Consider the following 19,060-nt stretch of genomic DNA (forward strand, 5'->3'; position numbering starts at 1 on the left):
TGAGTTCGGTCTCGGTGAATAAGTCTGTTCCGCACTCCATTGAGCCTTCGATAGGTGGCCATGTCCCCAAGAAGTCTTGCCCTCCACCTTTGCTCTATGACCTGCAGTGTTTCGTCAGTTAGCCACGATTTCTTCGGGAAACTCCGCTTGCCAAGCACCAGCTGTGCTGCTTCGCTGGTCTGTGATTTAAAATACTTCCAGGCGTCTTCGCTGTTATTGAGCGTGCCCAGGAGCTCAAAGCGATTTGATATCTCAACACTATACTTCTGGCGAGTATATGGCTCCTTTAGTTTCCCAATATCCGCTGCTACTGGTTTTCTTTCGCTGTGCATAGAGGCGATCGCTGTGCATAGAGGCGAAGCTGGACATCAGCACACACAAGCCTGTGATCTGCATTTCCGAGCTCTGCTGATCGGTAAGTTCTGCAGTTCTTCAGTGATGATCTCCAGCGTTTAGAAATAATGACGTAGTCAATCATCTTCTTTATGTGACCGTTGTTACTATACCACGTGTATTGGTGGATAGTCTTACGTTGAAAGTAGGTTTTTGCGATCACAAGTTCATGGGATCGGCACAGTTTGATTAGGCGAAGGCCGTTGTTGTTCAGTGGGGCGGGGGATACAGGTCCAATTGTGCCACGCCAAACACCCATATCATCTCGCACTGTAGCATTGAAGTCACCAAGAAGAACAGTGACATCGTGGGGGACACTGTTGACAGACATCTAGACAGAGCAGAGTAGAACTCTTCCTTGGTTACGTCGTCGGAATCATTGGTCGGGGCATAGTATACGAAAATTGTCATCTTGCCATGCTTGTGCCCAAAGCGGGCCTTCATTATTCTGTCTGATACAGCTTCGTGCAAGAGTAAGGCCTTTCTTGCAAGGTCGTTTAGCGCGAGGCCAACACCATTTCTTCTCATGCTCCCTCCAGACCAGACTAACGAGTGATTATCGCCTATTCGCTCTTCTCCACTTCTAGTAAGACGGGTTTCTGTGAGACCTGCAATCGCCACTTTATTCTTACGAAGTTCTTGAGAAAGTAGGTTCTTTGATGCAGGTGCATTCAGGTTCAAAACATTCCAGGTGGCTATTCAAAGCCCCCTTTAGTCTAGAAGGTTCAGTCTGTCAGTCTTTCTGACGTCGTCAGCATTTCTGTTGACGCGCGTAGGTCGAGATCTTAAAAGGAGGTGCGGATCCGAGGCTATGTAGTCACTTTGCGTAGCACTTGGTTTTCAGGTGGAGGGTTGCTAGCCCAACCGACCCTAGGCCTGCAATCTGATTAGAGCTAGGTTTAACCTAGATACTGATATTCCCGGGGTGGGCTCCACCCGCCACATGAGGTTGCAGCAACCCTGATCGGAGTGTTTAGTTAGGGGATGTTAGGGGATTTAGTTAGGGGATTTTCAGATAGAAAATAATTTTTTTGAGGAGGACACTCCCCCACAAACCTCAAGGCAAGGGTTTTAAGTTATACCCTGGGGACAAATAAGGTTTTTATAGAAGGCGGTGTCGTAGAAACTTCGAAAAAGGCTCATTCGATTGGAAATTCCGAGAGCTAGTATCCTTTGTAATAGTCGACAGTGATTTGAGGGCAACTAAGCCCCCTCTCACGCCCACCTATTCCCCAAACACATCCAGTCAAAATTTTAAGACAGCCATTTTATTTAACGTAGTTTTAAGTTCTGTAAATTAGGTCTTTGAGGATTACAACTCCCCCAAAGCCCTCAGGGCAAGGGTTGTAATTTAAGGATCCTTCATATTTTTTCTTATGGAAGGGATGCTCGTATAAACTTTAGAGGGCTCATTTGATGGAGGGCAACTAGCCCCCCCCCCCCACGCCCATCAATCCCCCAAACAAATCCAATCAAAATTTTGAGATAACCATTTTTTTCAGGGTGGTGGTTTTCAAGATGGATATTGTTGTGGTTGCAAGTTCACCCATCCGAAACCCTTGGAAAAGTGTGTTTAAGTTATGATCTGGGGGCAAGTAAGGTTTTTTACATCCTGTGTTGCTGTAGACACCTCAAAACAAGTTCATTCGATTAGACATTAAAAGGCTAGTGCCCTTTTTAATAGTCGAAAATGATTGGAGTATAAGTAGCCCCCCTACCCCCCCCCCCGCCCATTATTCCCCTAAACACATCCATTCAAAATTTCCGGACAACCGTTTTTTTCGGCATAGTTGATTTCCAGATAGAAAATATATTTTTGAGCAGGACACTGCCCCACAACCCTCAGGGCAAGGATTTTAAGATATGCCCTGGGGGCATATAAGGTTCTAATAGCAGGCGTTGTTGTAGAAACTTCAAAAAAAGCTCATTCGATTTGAAATTCAAAAAGCTAGTGCTCTTTTGAATAGTCGAAAGTGATTGGAGGGCGACTAGCCCCCCCACGCACATTAGGCCCCCACACACATCCCATCAAAATTTTGAGATAGCCATTTTGTTCAATTTAATTGATTTCCGGAGAGAAGATATATTTTTGACGAGGACACTCCCCCACAACCCTCAGGGCCAGGGTTTTAAGTTATGCTCTGGGGGTATATAAGGTTTTTATAGAAGGCGTTGTCATAGAAACTTCAAAACAGGCTCATTCGATTGGAAATTAAAGGGCTAGTACCCTTTTTAATAGTCGAAAGTGACTGGAGTGCAACTAGCCCCCCCCCACACCCATTATTTCCCCAAACACATCCAATCAAAATTTTTAGATAGCCATTTTGTTCAGTATAGTTGATTTTCCGATAGAAGATATATTTTTGAGGAGGTCACTCCCCCACGACCCTCAGGGCAAGGGTTTTAAGTTATGCTCTGTGGGCATATAAGGTTTTTTATACAAGGCGTTATCGTAGAAACTTCAAAACAGGCGCATTAGATTGGAAATTAAAGGTCTAGTGCCCTTTTCAATAGTCGAAAATGATTGGAGTATAAGTAGCCCCCCTACCCCCCCCCCCGCCCATCATTTCCCCAAACACATCCAATAAAAATTTTCAGATAGCCATTTTGTTCAGCGTAGTTGATTTCCAGATAGAAAATATATTTTTGAGGAGGACACTCCCCCAAAACCCTCAGGGCAAGGGTTTTAAGTTATGCCCTGGGGGCATATAAGTTTCTAATAGCAGGCGTTGTTGTAGAAACTTCAAAAAAAGCTCATTCGATTTGAAATTCAAAAAGCTAGTGCTCTTTTGAATAGTCGAAAGTGATTGGAGGGCGACTAGCCCCCCCCCACGCACATTATTCCCCCCAACACATCCCATCAAAATTTTTAGATAGCCATTTTGTTCAGTTTAATTGATTTCCGGAGAGAAGAAATATTTTTGACGAGGATACTCCCCCACAACCCTCAGGGCCAGGGTTTTAAGTTATGCTCTAGGGGCATATAAGGTTTTTATAGAAGGCGTTGTCATAGAAACTTCAAAACAGGCTCATTCGATTGGAAAATAAAGGGCTAGTGCCCTTTTTAATAGTCGAAAGTGACTGGAGTGCAACTAGCCCCCCCCACACCCATTATTTCCCCAAACACATGCAATCAAAATTTTTAGATAACCATTTTGTTCAGCGTAGTTGATTTCCAGATAGAAAATATATATTTCAGGAGGACACTCCCCCACAAACCTCGGGGCAAGGATTTTAAGTTATGCCCTGGGGGCATATAAGGTTCTTATAGAAGGCGTTGTTGTAGAAACTTCAAAAAAACTCATTTGATTGGAAACTCAAAAAGCTAGTGCCCTTTTGAATAGTCGAAAGTGATTGGAGGAGGACTAGCCCCCCCCCCACGCACATTATTCCCCCAAACACATCCAATCAAAATTTTGAGATAGCCATTTTGTTCAGTTTAATTGATTTCCGGATAGAAGATATATTTTTGAGGAGGACACTCCCCCACAACCCTCAGGGCAAGGGTTTTAAGTTATGCTCTGGGGGCATATAAGGTTTTTATAGAAGGCGTTGTCATAGAAACTTCAAAACAGGCTCATTCTATTGGAAATTAAAGGGCTAGTACCCTTTTTAATAGTCGAAAATGACTGGAGTGCAACTAGCCCCCCCCACACCCATTATTTCCCCAAACACATCCAATCAAAATTTTTAGATAGCCATTTTGTTCAGCGTAGTTGATTTCTAGATAGAAAATATGTTTTTGAGCAGGACACTCCCCCGGAACCTTCAGGGCAAGGGTTTTAAGATATGCCCTGGGGGCATATAAGGTTTTAATAGAAGGCGTTGTTGTAGAAACTTCAAAAAATGCCAATTTGATTGGAAATTCAAAGGGATAGTGCCCTTTTTAATAGTCGAAAGTTTTTGGAGGGCAATTCGCCCCCCTCCCCACGCCCATCATTACCCCAAACACAACCAATCAAAAACTTGAGACGGCCATTTTGTTCAGCGTAGTTGCTTTTTAGATTGACAATATGTTTTTGAGGAGGACAATCCCCCACAACCCTCAGGGCAAGGGTTTTAAGTTATGCACTGGGGGCATATAAGGTTTTTATAGAAGGCGTTGTTGTAGAAACTTCAAAAAAGGCCCATTAGATTGGAACTTCAAAGGGCTAGTGCCCTTTTTAATAGTCAAAAGTTATTTGAGGGCAACTGACCCCCCTTTCACGCCCACCTTTTCCCCAAGCGAATACATTCAAGATTTTGAGATAGCCATTTTATTGAACGTAGTTTTAAGTTCTGTAAATTAGGTCTTTGAGGATGACAACTCCCCCACAGCCCTCAGGGCAAGGGTTGTAATTTAAGGATTCTCCAAATCCTTCCCATTATTTCTCATGGAAGGGATGCTCGTATAAACGTTAGAGAGGGCTCATTTGACTGAAAATTTAAAGTACTTGTTCACTTTTTAAGAGTCAAAAGAGATTGGAGGGTAACCAGTCCCCCCCCTCCTCCACGCCCTAAATGCATGAGATAAATTTTGAGAAAGACATTTTGTTAAAATTGTTCAAAGTTCTCATAACAAAAAACTCCAGTGTCGACACAGCCCACCAGGGCCCGGGGGTAGGCGTTGTAAGTTATGCCCTGGGGCATAACTTATTAAGGGGGGGTTATATTTTATGGGAAGGGGTTTTGTATGGGAAGAACACATAGGAGATCTATCAAAATTATCCAATTACAAGGTTAAAATACATACTCTGTGATAGATGCAAAATGGGTTTAGCACACAAAAACCTATTAAGGTCAATTCCAAACAGTCGTGATCCCTTTGTGTCAGCAAGTGAAATGGTCTTAACCCCCTTATTGGAGCTATTTTTTCAATCCATTCATTGTTGTCAATCGCTGTCCACAAGTTATGCAAGCTGTCTATTGTTCATATATAAGGTTTTTATCAAAGAGGTAATCTTATAGACTTTGAAAAAAGCCTCATTCAATTTAAATTGAAAGTTTTTAGATCCGTTTTTTAAAGTCAAGAATAATCGGACAGTAAGCACCCCCCCCCCATGCCATAAAAACTTGAAACTTTTTGCAATCAAAAACGAACAAAAATTATTTTTAAAAAAAATTCCAAAAAATAAGTTTTTCAAATAAAAGTAAAGGCCATTTTAAACTTAAGCTCAGGAGATACAAATACCTGTTAAAATTCAAACTCAAAACGACCAGAAATTACTATTAAACAATAAATGAAACCCAAAACGAACAGAAATTAAATAAATAATAATAGGAAAAAACATATAACAAGTAATAATATAAATGAATAAATAGATCTTAAAGCGAGTAATGATTAAAATGAATATGAAAATCAAGCTTAAAACAAAAACAAATATTTTGCTATTAAAGTATACATGAAATTTAAAACGAACAGAAATTAAATAAACAATCAATGCGAACAAACATACAATGTATATTAATGTAAATGAATAAATAAATCTTAAAACAAGTGAAACTTAAATTGAATATGCAAATCAAGTTTGAATCGAATAAAAATAACTATAAATAAGAGTTTAGGTATTGCCTCACTGCAAAAGCTTAAAACCTACTCCGTCATTGGCGCTTTACGGAAAATGAATTATATTACAAATATATTCTTTTGTACTGAAAATTGAAAATAAATATAAAAATTACAGTAAAATTTTGAACTCATGAGCTTTTAGCAATTAATATCATTATGCATCAAATATTCAGTTTAATTTATTAGTTCTTTTCAAGATTGGTCAAGACAAATATAGTTTCACTACAAACAAAATTTGGATACTGCCCCCTTCTTTAACTGTAAAAACCTAAAGCCTTCTGCGTCATTAGTGCTTTACTGAAAAAGAATTATTCGTATATTACATATTTATTCTTTTCCAGTTCTTACAGCATTGAAAATGAAAATAAAAAATACAGTGAAAAAAAATCTTTGACTGATGGATCTTTCAACAGTTAATATTATTATATATCTAATATTCAATTTGATTTTGTTTATACTTTCCAAGACTGTTCAAGACTCATATAGTTTTGCCATTTTTTTTAACTCTTGCCATTTTTTCTAACTAATCGTGTTAGTTTGTTATGAAAACATTCTATGGCTTCTAGACATTTCTATTTGAGCGGAATACTGCACCTTAAACTATTTGGAAGTTGCATTTTCTTGCATGAACCTCCAAAATATAATAAAATATCAAGTTTAGGAGTGTTCCACCACTAGCAAGCAAGTGCCATTGGTATTTTTGAATTCGCTTGGTCAATTTAGGGGGTGGAGGTTAGGCTAATTCTAGTATTAGCCCCATTCTGTCGTGGTATGATTCACACTTTCAACACCTGGCGCCCAGACTATCATATAATCTACCAAGCATACAACTACCCCAAATCAGTATCAATAAATAAATGAAACCCTAAACGAACAAAAATTCAAATAAATATTAGAATCAAACTCATAACGAGCATAAATTAATATGAGTAGGGTTCAAAACCCCTATGCTTTCTAAATGCCGGAATATAATTTGTACTTTACTGAAAAAAAATTCAAATGAGTTTACTGAAAAAAAAATGGGCACTGTCAATTTAATATACATATGCTGATATTTATTCCCTAAAATCTTAATTAATTTTTGATTTCTTAAAGTTACAAAAGTGAAAACATTTCAAAGAATTGTTTTCAGTAAAGCGCCAATGACGCAGTAGGTTTTAGGCTTCTGCAGTGAGGCGACACCCAAACTCTTGTTAATAGTTATTTTCATTCGATTCAAACTTGATTTGCATATTCAATTTATGTTTCAATCGTTTTAAGATTTACTTGGTCTTTACGTTGGTATACACATTATGTTTGTTCGTATTTACTTTTTATTCAATTTCTGTTCGTTTTAAGTTTCATGTGTAATTTCAGAGCCAAATATTTGTTTTTGTTTTAATATATATTTTTATATTCAGTCTGATAATTGATAGCTCCAAGCTATATTTACCAATTTATGGCATTGATTTCAGTATGTTTTTGATAGGCTTTTTTATTCAAATTCTTTTCGTTTTGGGTTTCACTCATTCTTTAGTACTAATTTCTGGTTTTTTTGAGTTTGAATTTTAACAGGTATTTGCATCTCCTGACCTTAAGTTTAAAATGGCCTTTACTTTTTTTTGAAAAACTTATTTCTCGGAAAGTTTTTTTTAATTAATTTCATAAAAATGGCATTTCATCGCTTAATTATCTATTAGACTACATTCTGACAATATACAGTCATGCATTTTAACTGACAGTGTTCAATTTCAGCAGTGACACCAATTAGTTCACTTCCTAATCATCATTATCTCTGAACACGTTTTTTTATGCGATAAGACACATGTGATAGGAAAAGCATTAAAATTCCTTCAATAAGATTCATTTTCTTCTCGTAAATGGCTACTGAAATATAAGAAAAATCTAAAACTGCAAAATATCCTGATTATGGCTAGGAAACGATAGTGGGGGGGGAGGGGGGATTTGACAGTTCAAACTAAGGCGATAATGCCGTTCATTGTCATCCAAAAGTCGTAAGGATTAGAGAACAAGAATATATTGTGTAAACGATAATTACCATTCATGTCTATTTCACCATATCTGACAAACAAATTAACAAATGGTATCTTGTCATGTAGTTGCACTGACACTATACAGCAGTCTCAGAAAGTACTTCATTTCTTCTTTAATTTGGGTGGTACACAAAATCTTGAGAAGTCCATTTTATTTCCAATGCTTCGATGCAAGGAAATCCAACTAGGCCGCAGTCCATCTTCTTAAAACTAGGATATTTAAGCAAAGATTTGTGTGAACTCAACAGAAATTACAACCTTTATTTCGTGAAACTGTACTAACACACACATACATAAAAAAGTAAATGAATGTTCTGTGTTTCCCTAAACTGCCAAAAACTAGAACTATTTTTTTCGGTTCAACAACACATTTTACTTTTTTCAATTGTGGAAAGGGTTTCCTTTTCGAATTTTACTCGTTAATACAGCTTGGAATAAAATCAAGACGTTTATTATCAAGGGTGTCAGTAGAGCCTAAACTTAGGCTACGATGGTATGCCTGAGAAGTCATGCCGTCATAGCTCACTTGGTACTGTCTGTCGAGTGAGTAGGAGACGTGTCTTGAGCACCCTCAATTACAGATTTTTGTTACGCAGCCTCCAATTATTCTTCTTAGCAAAAACAAAAACATCGATTAAATGTTAATTTAATCCGCACTTAAAATTTTAACATGCTATTTAAAGAAAACCTCAAATTTTACAATCATCCAAAATTTTACAATGCACTTCAAAGAGCTGTTATGCCTAAAAATACTTCGCAGTTTTGTAAAGCCAAATTAGACATGTATTTATTTCAGCCCACACGCACCTTAGACAGTTGCCATTTAGACGCCCCTGATTCAGTGAGACAAATGCTTTTAAAAGCCAATCTAAGCTGACTAATAAGTTGCGTCACGAATACAATGAACTCCCACTCAAACGTCCAATTGTAAGTTGCTGATTCTATCCAGATTAACCTTCCTCAAAGATTTAAATATTTTAGAATTACAAAACATTGAAATAATCAAGGGTAAAATCTAGAAAATAAGGGGGTTCTGTAGAAAAAAAATCTAGTAGAAAGGATGCAGCAAAATTTTGAATTTACTTTGCCAAACAGAAGGAAAACGATTCATGGAAGTGTCCCCGTCGATATTTTCAATAACCGAGTGGATATCTACAGCTTGTAGCTTGTGTCAATGAAGACCATCAAGCTGTTCTAAACTTTTTTTTCCTTTTCACTATGAATATATGTGACGTTTTATTAATTCTTACTAAGTTAATGTCTATGTTTCGAACGAATTCTAAATCTTGCCTGCTCTGTTAACACCAACCTTTGGAAGTTGGTATATTCTTCACAAAAATGACTAGCTATCTGTAAATTTTTATTGAGCTACTGAAAACATAAACAAAAAAAAACAAAAAAAAACACAGGAATAGTAAACGAAAAAGTAACCAAGACAAATAAATTCATGACCAGGTACTGAACCTCATGGTAAATCACACACTTTCAAGCAATGGTAATTACCGACAGGCCTTTTTTGTCTCATCTCTCGATTAAAATATATTCCCTATTATAGAATAATCTCCGGTTTACCAGAAAACTAATCGCTTAAGGGCTAGGCACACGTAGCTGATTTCGGGAACCGATTTCAGCAAGGGTGTATTCCACTTCGAGTGATTTTAATTAATGACGCGAAGAGGCGGGACTTAGTGACGGTTTTTCGGTGATTAGTCATCATTAATTACGTTCTAGACAAGGAATGTACTTGAGCTTAAGAGCTTTAGGCATGTAATTAATCGTACTTAATGATTATCGTAAAACAATCGTAATTAATGATGATTAATCACCGAAAAACGTCACTAAGCCCCGCCTTTTAGCGTCATTAATTATAATCACTCGACGTGGAATATACCCTTGCTGAAATCGCTTCCCGAAATCAGCTACGTGTGCCTAGTCCTTTAGTTCCTATAGTTGCTTTTCTAGCTATCTTTAGACGCTATGTTGCTCTCTCATTGAAGAAGTAAAGAGCTTCTTAGTTTAAATAGCCTTAAGCAGTTAAATTTAACGAGCAAATATCAGACGAACTTTGGAGCCACAGACATAGGAAAGCCAAACTTGCCGCGTTTCGTACATAACGAAGTAATAGTAGTATCTTACGTGATCTCTTCCAACACATTTTGGAAATACTTTCTGTTGTGTTCCATTCGTGAACAATTCAAAATTGTCCATAAGGCCTATCTAAGTTGTTGTTCAGCTACCGTCAGTCAATAGCCCCCCCCCCCACACACATATTATGTTAAAAGCATATAAAATTGAAATTCCCCATAGAGAATATAAAAATACATGGCGATTTTTTAAAAGCTTAAATAGCCAAGAAAGAATTCTTTTAAATAAAAAGTTTAAATAAATATTAGGCTTTCAAGACGAAGTAAATTTTTAGTGTTGCAGGAATTATTTATTACTTGTTTTTTTTTTAAAATAGCAATAAAGAAGATTTGCGATATCCAGAAGTGCCTGGGAAGCCTAAGAGTGGTAGATCCTGCGAAAAAACGGGATCTAATCTGAATCACATCGTATTCTGGTTGAAGGTTTGGTCTATTTTAACCAAACTGGTCTGATCCCTTCTCCATTTTTTTGGCAATCACAAGAATATGTAAGGAATTTTGCTCATTATACCTCCCGATTTGTATCTTTTCTTCATACAATGTATTGACAGGTATTTCAAAGACCGTTATATACAATTTACTTTTCAATCACAACACTTTCTTTAACCTGAGATCACTCTTGAATATCTAAAAAAAAAAAACAAGTAAGCTAGTAGCCAATTTTTAAACCATACCTGGACCATGTTTCATTCCATTGGTGCTGTAATATTCGTGATGAATGACAAACGAGCAGAAAAGCGGGGCTATATTCCTTCCAAATGAAATGATCAACACCTTCATGTGTGTTTTTGTTCTGTACAAATATAAATTTCAACAGAAGGTGCAAGATAATTGACATTATTGGTGATAATGAAAAGGAAAGACAAAAATTGAGGAAATAACTGTTTCGTTTCACACCATAATAAGCAAAAACTACATTTATTTTAGATTTCATTCATGCTCACTCACAATAAAAACTATTCACTACTACACGCCGCCAAATACTATAGGTGACTAAATGTGTGCACGTGAGTTTAACTTTAGTCTTAGAAATCAAATGAGGATACAGTCAAGTTCAGGCTTTTAAAAAAATAAATATGGTTAAGGCTAAGATTTGGCTTTAGTTGTGGCATAGAGGATGCCATAAAATAGGACCGTGCGTCTTTAATCGTCAGAATCTAAAAAGATTCAGCCAAAATATTCAAATCGCCTCTAAGAAGTTTACCAACAGCTTTGCAGTTCGCACCTCTGTAATGAAGTCATCCCACAGTACTATCAGGCAAAACTTTTTTCATTTTCCTCTCGGCAGATTCTTTGAATCAACAACTATCAATGAACCAGTTTTGGGCGGAATCAACACATAACTTAATAACAAATGGCAAAATAAAAGAAGGCTGCCAAAAACCAAGCTCGAAGTGTCACTATATTTACTATATGGTGATTCATGGGCACCCATAAGGGGGCTCCAGCCCCATCCAAGCTGAACGATGCTGCCCTATTTTTTATATTTTTGTTTTGAGATTTCTATTATATAGCACTAAAAGTGTCAATTAGACAAGGTAAGACCCCCCCTAGAATTCAGCCTATGGGCGCTCATGTGGTGATTTGCATAAGCTTTCTGGTAAAGTTTGGTTTAATTAGCTGGGAATATAAAAACTAGATTATTCAACATAAGTTTGCAAGGACTTTTTGAAGCTCATGCGGAAGATAAATGATTGTTTTAAAATCTTGCTTAACTTTAAATTGGACTGAACTGATAAATCAGACAACCCTTTCTCTTAGAATATTTACCCTTTTTTTAAAGTAGAAATTCGAGTCTGTCTTTGGCAAGCACAGATGTGCTGGAACTATTGTGTTTTCTTTTCTGAGCTAGAATACACATCAGCCAAGCCAAAATCAAGGTAAAAGTCAAGACATCCCACATAGCATTGTTAAACTCATTTTATTTTTTACAGTAAAATTATAAAGGAAAAGCCTCCACTTTGTTCTTCCTAAGGACTTTAAACCAAGCTCCAATTTTCAAGAGAGAACAAGAAATGTTTCTAGATATATTCCCAATACCCAGAAAAAGCAGGATTTTATTTTACTAGTTTATATTTAATCAGACGTGTACCTCCTCCCGGCCATTGGTCATTATCTTAGTTGACAGAAGAAATAGTGAATTTTGACTAAAGAAACTTAGCTGGTCAGGATTCAGACAGCAAAAGCGAGAAACCTATAAATAAATCCTTAATGCATCAACGAGTATTTATATAGGATGGCGACGGATTAATAAAACACATGATTTAAGTAAAAAGCAAATAGCAGAATACGAATGCATTGCTAACTATTTTTGAAACAGGCAAATTCACAATCCTGATTTCAAATTTATCTTTTTGTCCTTGTTGTCAATCAAAATCAAGCAACAGTCAACGTATCTTCTTCTTAGTTTTGCTACCAACAATTAATAGAAAAAGACTATATCTTACTATACAGAAACCTTCTTTTTTTAATTGTTTATAGAAATACCCTGCCTGATCAGAGATGTGTGCCTTTTAATTAGTTGATTTTCCCAATCGATTTTTAAGTAGCCATATTCCAACACAATAACAAACATTTGGCTAACAGCGTTTTGATTCAATTAAACATAAAACATAAGGACTTTCATCAGTATTATATGGAATTTCAGCACATTACGTACTACAAGAATACAAAATGAATGATTTAACGTTTTACCATTTTTCCAATTTAACAAAAAAAATTTTGTTTTGTTTTAGCGATTTCATTGAAGATCTGGATACATCGTTGACATAAAAAACATTAGACAAGAAATCCAACAGGGAGGATTAGCCGTTAATATAACTTACAGAGATGACGAGAAGGTGACATGATCACATCTTGCAGTCAATAAGCATGGATAACCGTGAGGAAGCTGATTCAGCCTCAAGTAGCGTTTTCTGTAAAAAGTAAATCAGCTAGATGTGCTTACCACTAATCTATACAATTTATTTACAAACATATGAAAAAGTTTAAAAAAAACACAATTTCTTTCTCTTTGTTTGGCTACAGATTTAAAATTTCATTTCTGTGTTCTTTGTTTTTGAGTTTGATTTCATTCATTTTTTAACAGGAAATTTAGGATAAGAGCATCTATTTCAGCAAATTAATGAACCCCATTTGCCTTACATTGATTTTTAGCAAATAAAATTGAAGAATTAGTTAGGGGCCTCTATGTGACAGATGAGTACTGCAGTTCATATATTGAAGTCTTTCAGAAATACTACAGCTCAAAATATTTTAAGCAAACAAACTCTTGAAAAAGCGCAGAAGGAGAGGGGGTTGTCCTCTTTAATATCAGCTGTACTTAATGGATTTTAACTTAAAATAATACTTATTGTGTTTTCCACTCCTAGTAAAATATAATGAAGTCACAGTGGAATTAAAATCCAGAATTGTTATTTGAAAGCTTATTTAGTCTTAAAACTTGCCCACTATTTCAAATATTAACTTCAAATTCTTTCGAAATTCGTATACTTTTTTAACAAACAGCATTTGGAGAATAAAGACAAATTTTAAACTGTATTTTAGCAATACATTTTAAGTCATGTTTGCTATATTAGCAGGGACTGCAAAAGCTGTAACGTATTTCTTGACTCAAATATCACAATAAGTCTAAGCAGGAATAAAAATTTCATCATAGCATAAAGGACTACAGAGGTATTTTCCTTATAGTGTTAGAAATTTTCTTTTTTTTAAACAAGTTAGATTACTATCATATCCACCTCCATTGTTTTCAAAATTCCAGCCAAAAAATGACACAATGCTAAAGATATTATATTGATTTTTTTAAATCTAAATTTTGAGACATTTTAAGCAATGTGCCATTTGTGTCACATGTTTTTTTTCTACCCAAGATTATGTTGAATAATATAATCTTAAGTAGAAACAAAGCAGTAAAATAGAATTTCAACCAATCCCCACATTAAAATATATTAAATTACTACCATGGACATAAAACAGGTAGCAGGATCTGAACGGAAGACAGAAGGCCCCAATGCCAATCAGCAAGAATTCATCTCTCGGTTCCTCAGCCAAGCCCAAAAGTGATGCAAATCATTCCTGAAGTTGAAGGTAATTAGTAAAAATCATAAATGTATAAAAATATCAATTGTATTTATCACATTACAAAAATTGACATAAGAAAATAGAACTAAATAACAATTACAACTTTCTAATTTTACTCTCTGGACATCTAAGAAACCTATCAAGCTCATCCATTGTATCGACTACAGAATGCCTCTTTCAAGAACTATCATTACAAACTTTATCAAATATACACAAATCTACAGAAGATATATTTTTAGGTGATTTAGGATCAATTAAGACAGAAAAATTTTCAAAAACCGATTTTCTACTACAATCTTTACAACCACTCTCAGCAGAGCAATTACCAAAACACTTTTCAAGTTGAAAGTCCTCAAGTTCAAACCTGTAAATAGCCCTCTTTCTCCTACTTTCCCTCATAGAATCAGCCAAAGAAACTGATACATTGCTTTCATTAAAACTAGGCGCAATAGGTATCAACTGGGTTAGTAAAGTGGATCTGACTGATGCCAATCTTCTTTGTCTTTCTTCATATTTGGCTTTAAGGGTATTTCTACATTGCTTCAGTGCACAACTTACAACTGTCAGCCTTTGAAGGTTTTCTCTTCTATCCCTCCTCAGCTGTGAGGTATATGCTGCTAACTTATTTGACCATCTATTTAATTCTTCTGTAGCTGACACTCTGTAGTCTTTCACCTCAGCTTCACCATATACATTTTGACAAACCATCTAAAAAGAAAGTAACTGAGTTTTAATTGGACAATTTTAAATCTTATCAACTAAGAAATGAGACAATCCAAGGAGCAGAAGATGGATTCTTCCAAGGATACAACATATACACATCACAAATGAACTTAAAAAAGAAAAACCAGATACATAAAATAGTATTAGTCAAACAACAAAAAGGGTCCCATTGCCTAGCCATGTGACTTAGATAGCCTTTTGTATCAGGGGCGAAGATTTTGTAGCACAACTCCCATAGTTTCTAGGGAGTTAAGTGCATAAAAATAAGTTGCAACATAGCAAATTACACTATTTACATCTTAATTTATAATTCAAACTTAACAGATTATGCCAAACCACAGATTTCCACAGAAGACAAATACCTTGGGCTGATCAATAGGACATAAAAATCATTATTTTCACAGACATACCCCCTTCTCAAACTTTTACACTTAAACAGCCAAATGTGCTTACAACATGTGGCTGAGGGGACAGATTCTAATATGCAAAACTTACCCCTGAGCCCCATATACCTTCTCCATGAAAGTACCCCAATATGCTTAGAATATTGGTCACGTAGTAGTTACTAAGACTATCCCCAGAAATTAAAGGATTCCATACTCTTACAGTTCAGGTTTTAAGAGAGCTCATTGTAAGAGTTGGGAATTCTCCAAACTAAGATACTTTCAAAGCCTGCCAGAGCCTGGGATGTAAAGGCTAGTTGGTAAAACTTCATGGAGAAAGTAGATTTGATTATAGGTGCCTGCCAACCAAATTACAAGTGGATCTGGCAACAACTCTGTGAGGACATGTTAGGGTTAGAAATGGCCTACAAATCTAGAAATACTGTCCTCTTCATCTAAGGTACTTACCCATTTGCTTCAAGCAGAGTAATCTTATACAAAGTCAGAAAAGAGATAAAAGTCTCTAGAAAACTAAAGATTTTTCTAAGAATGCTTTAATGTTTAATTCAACCTTCTTTTATAATTATCATCTCAGTATTGGTGGACAATGAAGTTACCAACATGATGGTAATTTACTCTAAAAGTGCTTACTTTACTAAATGGTATATATTTGAAATTACCTTGGAGAGAAATATTTATTAAGTCAAAAAACAACATCAGTATTAACAGCCACCCTGAGAAGTAAAAAACTTTTCTTATTCTCTTCATCAATACAAATTCTTGCTTTATAAGTACTTATAGTCGACAACTTTTGATACTTGATTTCAAACTCACATTGCTTTATGTATTTAGAATAACCATGAAATGCTGATTCTTTAGAAAGGTTGAATAACTACTAATTCTTGACAAAGTTTCTGCCACCACTGATTTTGGATTTGGGAAAAACGAATTTTGATAACTCTAAACTTAGCACTAAGCAAAAAAAAAAAAAAGATGGGATAGTTTAACATGCACCTAGAGCAGGCCTTCCTAAACTATGGGTCACAACCCCAAATGGCGTCATGTAGCAAAATCATGGGGTTGCAGGAGATTTTTATAGACTGAAAGTCTAGAATGGAAAAATTGCTGTGGAATATGCACAGATGGTGCAAGAGCAATGACTGACAAAAAAATTGGTTTTAAATCTTTTTTCAAGCTATTCATTATAACCATATGACTTTTACTCACTGCCTTGTTCACCAAGAGGCCCTTGCAGCAAAAAAATTAGCACCATAATTGAACAATGTGCTTCAGAATGAGTTAAGATCATAAATTGTACTAAGAGCCATGCCCTTAACAGTCACTTATTTTCAAATCTGTAAAGATATGGATTCCGTCTATACAACTTAATTATTTCATGCAGAAGTAAGATGGTTGTCAAGAGTCCAAAGTTTAAAAAGATTATTATTATTATTATTATTAAAAGATGGAATTGAAATGTTCTTAACCAAACAAAAACGTGAACTTGCTGCTTTTCTTCCAAATGACTTATGGCTATCCAGGCTGTGTTATTGGTCAGATATCTTTGCAAAATTGAATGATTTCAACTTGTCTCTTCCCAACTACTTTAGGGTGGCATCCCCATTTACTTCCAGCAAATCTGTTTAGAACACAAAGTCTCTGAATGATTATGGATTTCAAAGAATTAATATGTGCATGGCATAACATTTTAGAATCAAACCATAATAACCTATGGTAATTAAAAACTAAATTAAAACAACTGTCTGGGTTGGTTTCCCTAAGTGAAAGGGCATCCAGTCAAAGGAAGAAACACTTCTCAAAAATTCAAGCTTACGGAAGTAAGCATGCTGTGTATAATCATACATTTGCATTGAAGGCAGCTTGCACCAATGGCCATTCATCTTGGAATCAGTACTCCCTTTATGCATACCCCTTTACTGACACTCTGCCCTGGGAAATGAGTCTACCTATTGTGTAAGCAGAACCTATTCCAATAAATAAAAACCAAATCCCCAATCATGAGATTCAGACTATTCTGGCTGATTAGATTTTGACTCTGTACCCTAGTCATAGGAAAATCTATTCTGATGGATCTGTTCAGCGTGAGAGAGCAGGAGTATATATTCCATCACTGAACCTTAACCTTTTTCCACCCCTCCCTTTGGGATCTTCCATTTTATCAGCTGAATTATGTGCCATTCGCTTGTCTCTAGATGTTCTCTTAAATTATAGCATTGTGGAGGAGAATATTCTTTGCCTTTCTGACTCCAAATCGGCAATAGCCTACTTTTGCTAAAAAAAATTAATAGAATTGCCAATAATAAGGACCTATTCAACATTAGAAGACAGCTTTTGAACCTCTAGGCTAAAGGCAACCAGATTTATTTCCAATATGTTCCAAGCCATAGAGGTATCAAATATGACACTGCAGATTTACTGGCAGCCAAGGCTTCTTTATTAAATCCAGGTCCTCCCTCTGACCTTGACTCTCATGATATTTATTAGGCAAAGATCTAGCCTAATGTTAATCACAGTAACTTGACATTATCTCCTTTTCATTCTAGATTATACACTGTGCTATATTACTGTTTGAAATCAGGTGCCCTTTGTCTCAATAGTAGGCTATGTTACTTAATTGGAAGCTACATCACTCCCCTCTATGCAGGGTCTGCTTTGCAACAGATGAAACAATCCAGGATATTTTAGGGGAAAGTTCTACCAAATCATATTATTGAGTTAGGAATAAAGTGAATACACTATTTGATGCCTTTTTTTTATGCTGATTATGAATATAATAATCATTTCTATCAGAAATGAATTTCAGCCCCTCCCCCTATATATGGCAATACAGGGTTAGGTTGTAGAAATATATACCCTGAATTGGCATATATAGGAGGGGGGGGGGGCTGAAATTCATTTCTGATAGAAATGATTACTATATTTGTAATCAGCTATATTAATGATTACTATATTAGTAATCATTTCTATCGGAATTGAATTTCAGCCCCCCCCCTATATATGCCAATTCAGGGTATATATTTCTACAACCTAATAAGAATAAAATTATGTTTTGCAGTTTATTGCTGTAATTTCTTAGCAATATAAAACTATATAATGTGGTAGAATCAAATATTTACGTTTGGTGACTTGAGAACATTCGTCAACTTCTTATAGCAACACATGTTTTATTTCTTTTGTTCTCAGTGGTTGCATTTCCATTTCCTCCTTGTAAAATTGGTTTACAGCACAGATGAGATTCGAGTAGGCTATATCAAAACTAGTTGGCAAACATAAATTTGCCAACTAGTTGACTAATAACTTCTCCCCAGAAAAATTTAATTTTGCCAACTAGCTGACTAATAACTTCTCCCCAGCAAAACTTAATTTCGCCATCTAGCTGGAAAGAAACATTGCCCCAGAAAATAATTCATTTTCCAACTAGTTGACTAATAATAGTTAGAATTTATTGTGAATAGCATAAAATATGTTAATAATACAGGTTTTTTTTTAAAATATAATTATCACTATTGTTACTATTCAGTTACAACTTCTGTCTCTCTCCCTGTCTCCTTCTCAATGGGAGATGTAATTTGAGTTATTTATTGGGCTTTGAAGCCAGGGATTTTTTTTATTAATTCTCAGGATAATTAGTCTTATAATACCTGGTCCAAAAAGTAAGATTGAACCCGCGTTCAGTTAAGCTTATTTCAATAATTGTAATAACTTTTTTCAATTTTTAGCGTTCATTTGCTT

At 35.7% G+C, this 19,060-nt stretch overlaps 1 protein-coding gene across 5 annotated transcripts in view; it reads right to left on the reverse strand.

The window, feature by feature from the left end:
* LOC148950321 (uncharacterized) overlaps positions 1 to 19,058 on the reverse strand; it is an 84,113-nt gene extending 65,055 nt beyond the window's left edge. The window contains exons 1-6 of one of the 5 annotated variants that reach the window (XR_016142001.1): positions 18,445 to 19,058; positions 14,760 to 14,909; positions 14,081 to 14,195; positions 12,944 to 13,033; positions 10,793 to 10,911; positions 7,943 to 8,184 (exon numbers count right to left, since the gene is read on the reverse strand). Coding sequence is in view for 2 of the 5 variants with exons in the window: in XM_089092300.1 (XP_088948426.1) it covers positions 14,379 to 14,909; positions 18,445 to 18,489 (576 nt within the window). In the remaining 3 variants the exon portion in view is untranslated. Of the gene's footprint in view, positions 1 to 7,942; positions 8,185 to 10,792; positions 10,912 to 12,943; positions 13,064 to 14,045; positions 14,196 to 14,267; positions 14,910 to 18,444 lie in introns of those variants that run through there. The other 4 variants (XR_016142000.1, XM_089092301.1, XR_016142002.1 and 1 more) reach the window with 4 other exon arrangements.
* Positions 19,059 to 19,060: the final 2 nt, after the last annotated feature.

This window comes from Artemia sp. Qi Xiang Cuo, chromosome 7 (genome assembly GCF_049724085.1).
Source record: "Artemia sp. Qi Xiang Cuo chromosome 7, ASM4972408v1, whole genome shotgun sequence".
NCBI lineage: Eukaryota > Metazoa > Arthropoda > Branchiopoda > Anostraca > Artemiidae > Artemia > Artemia sp. Qi Xiang Cuo.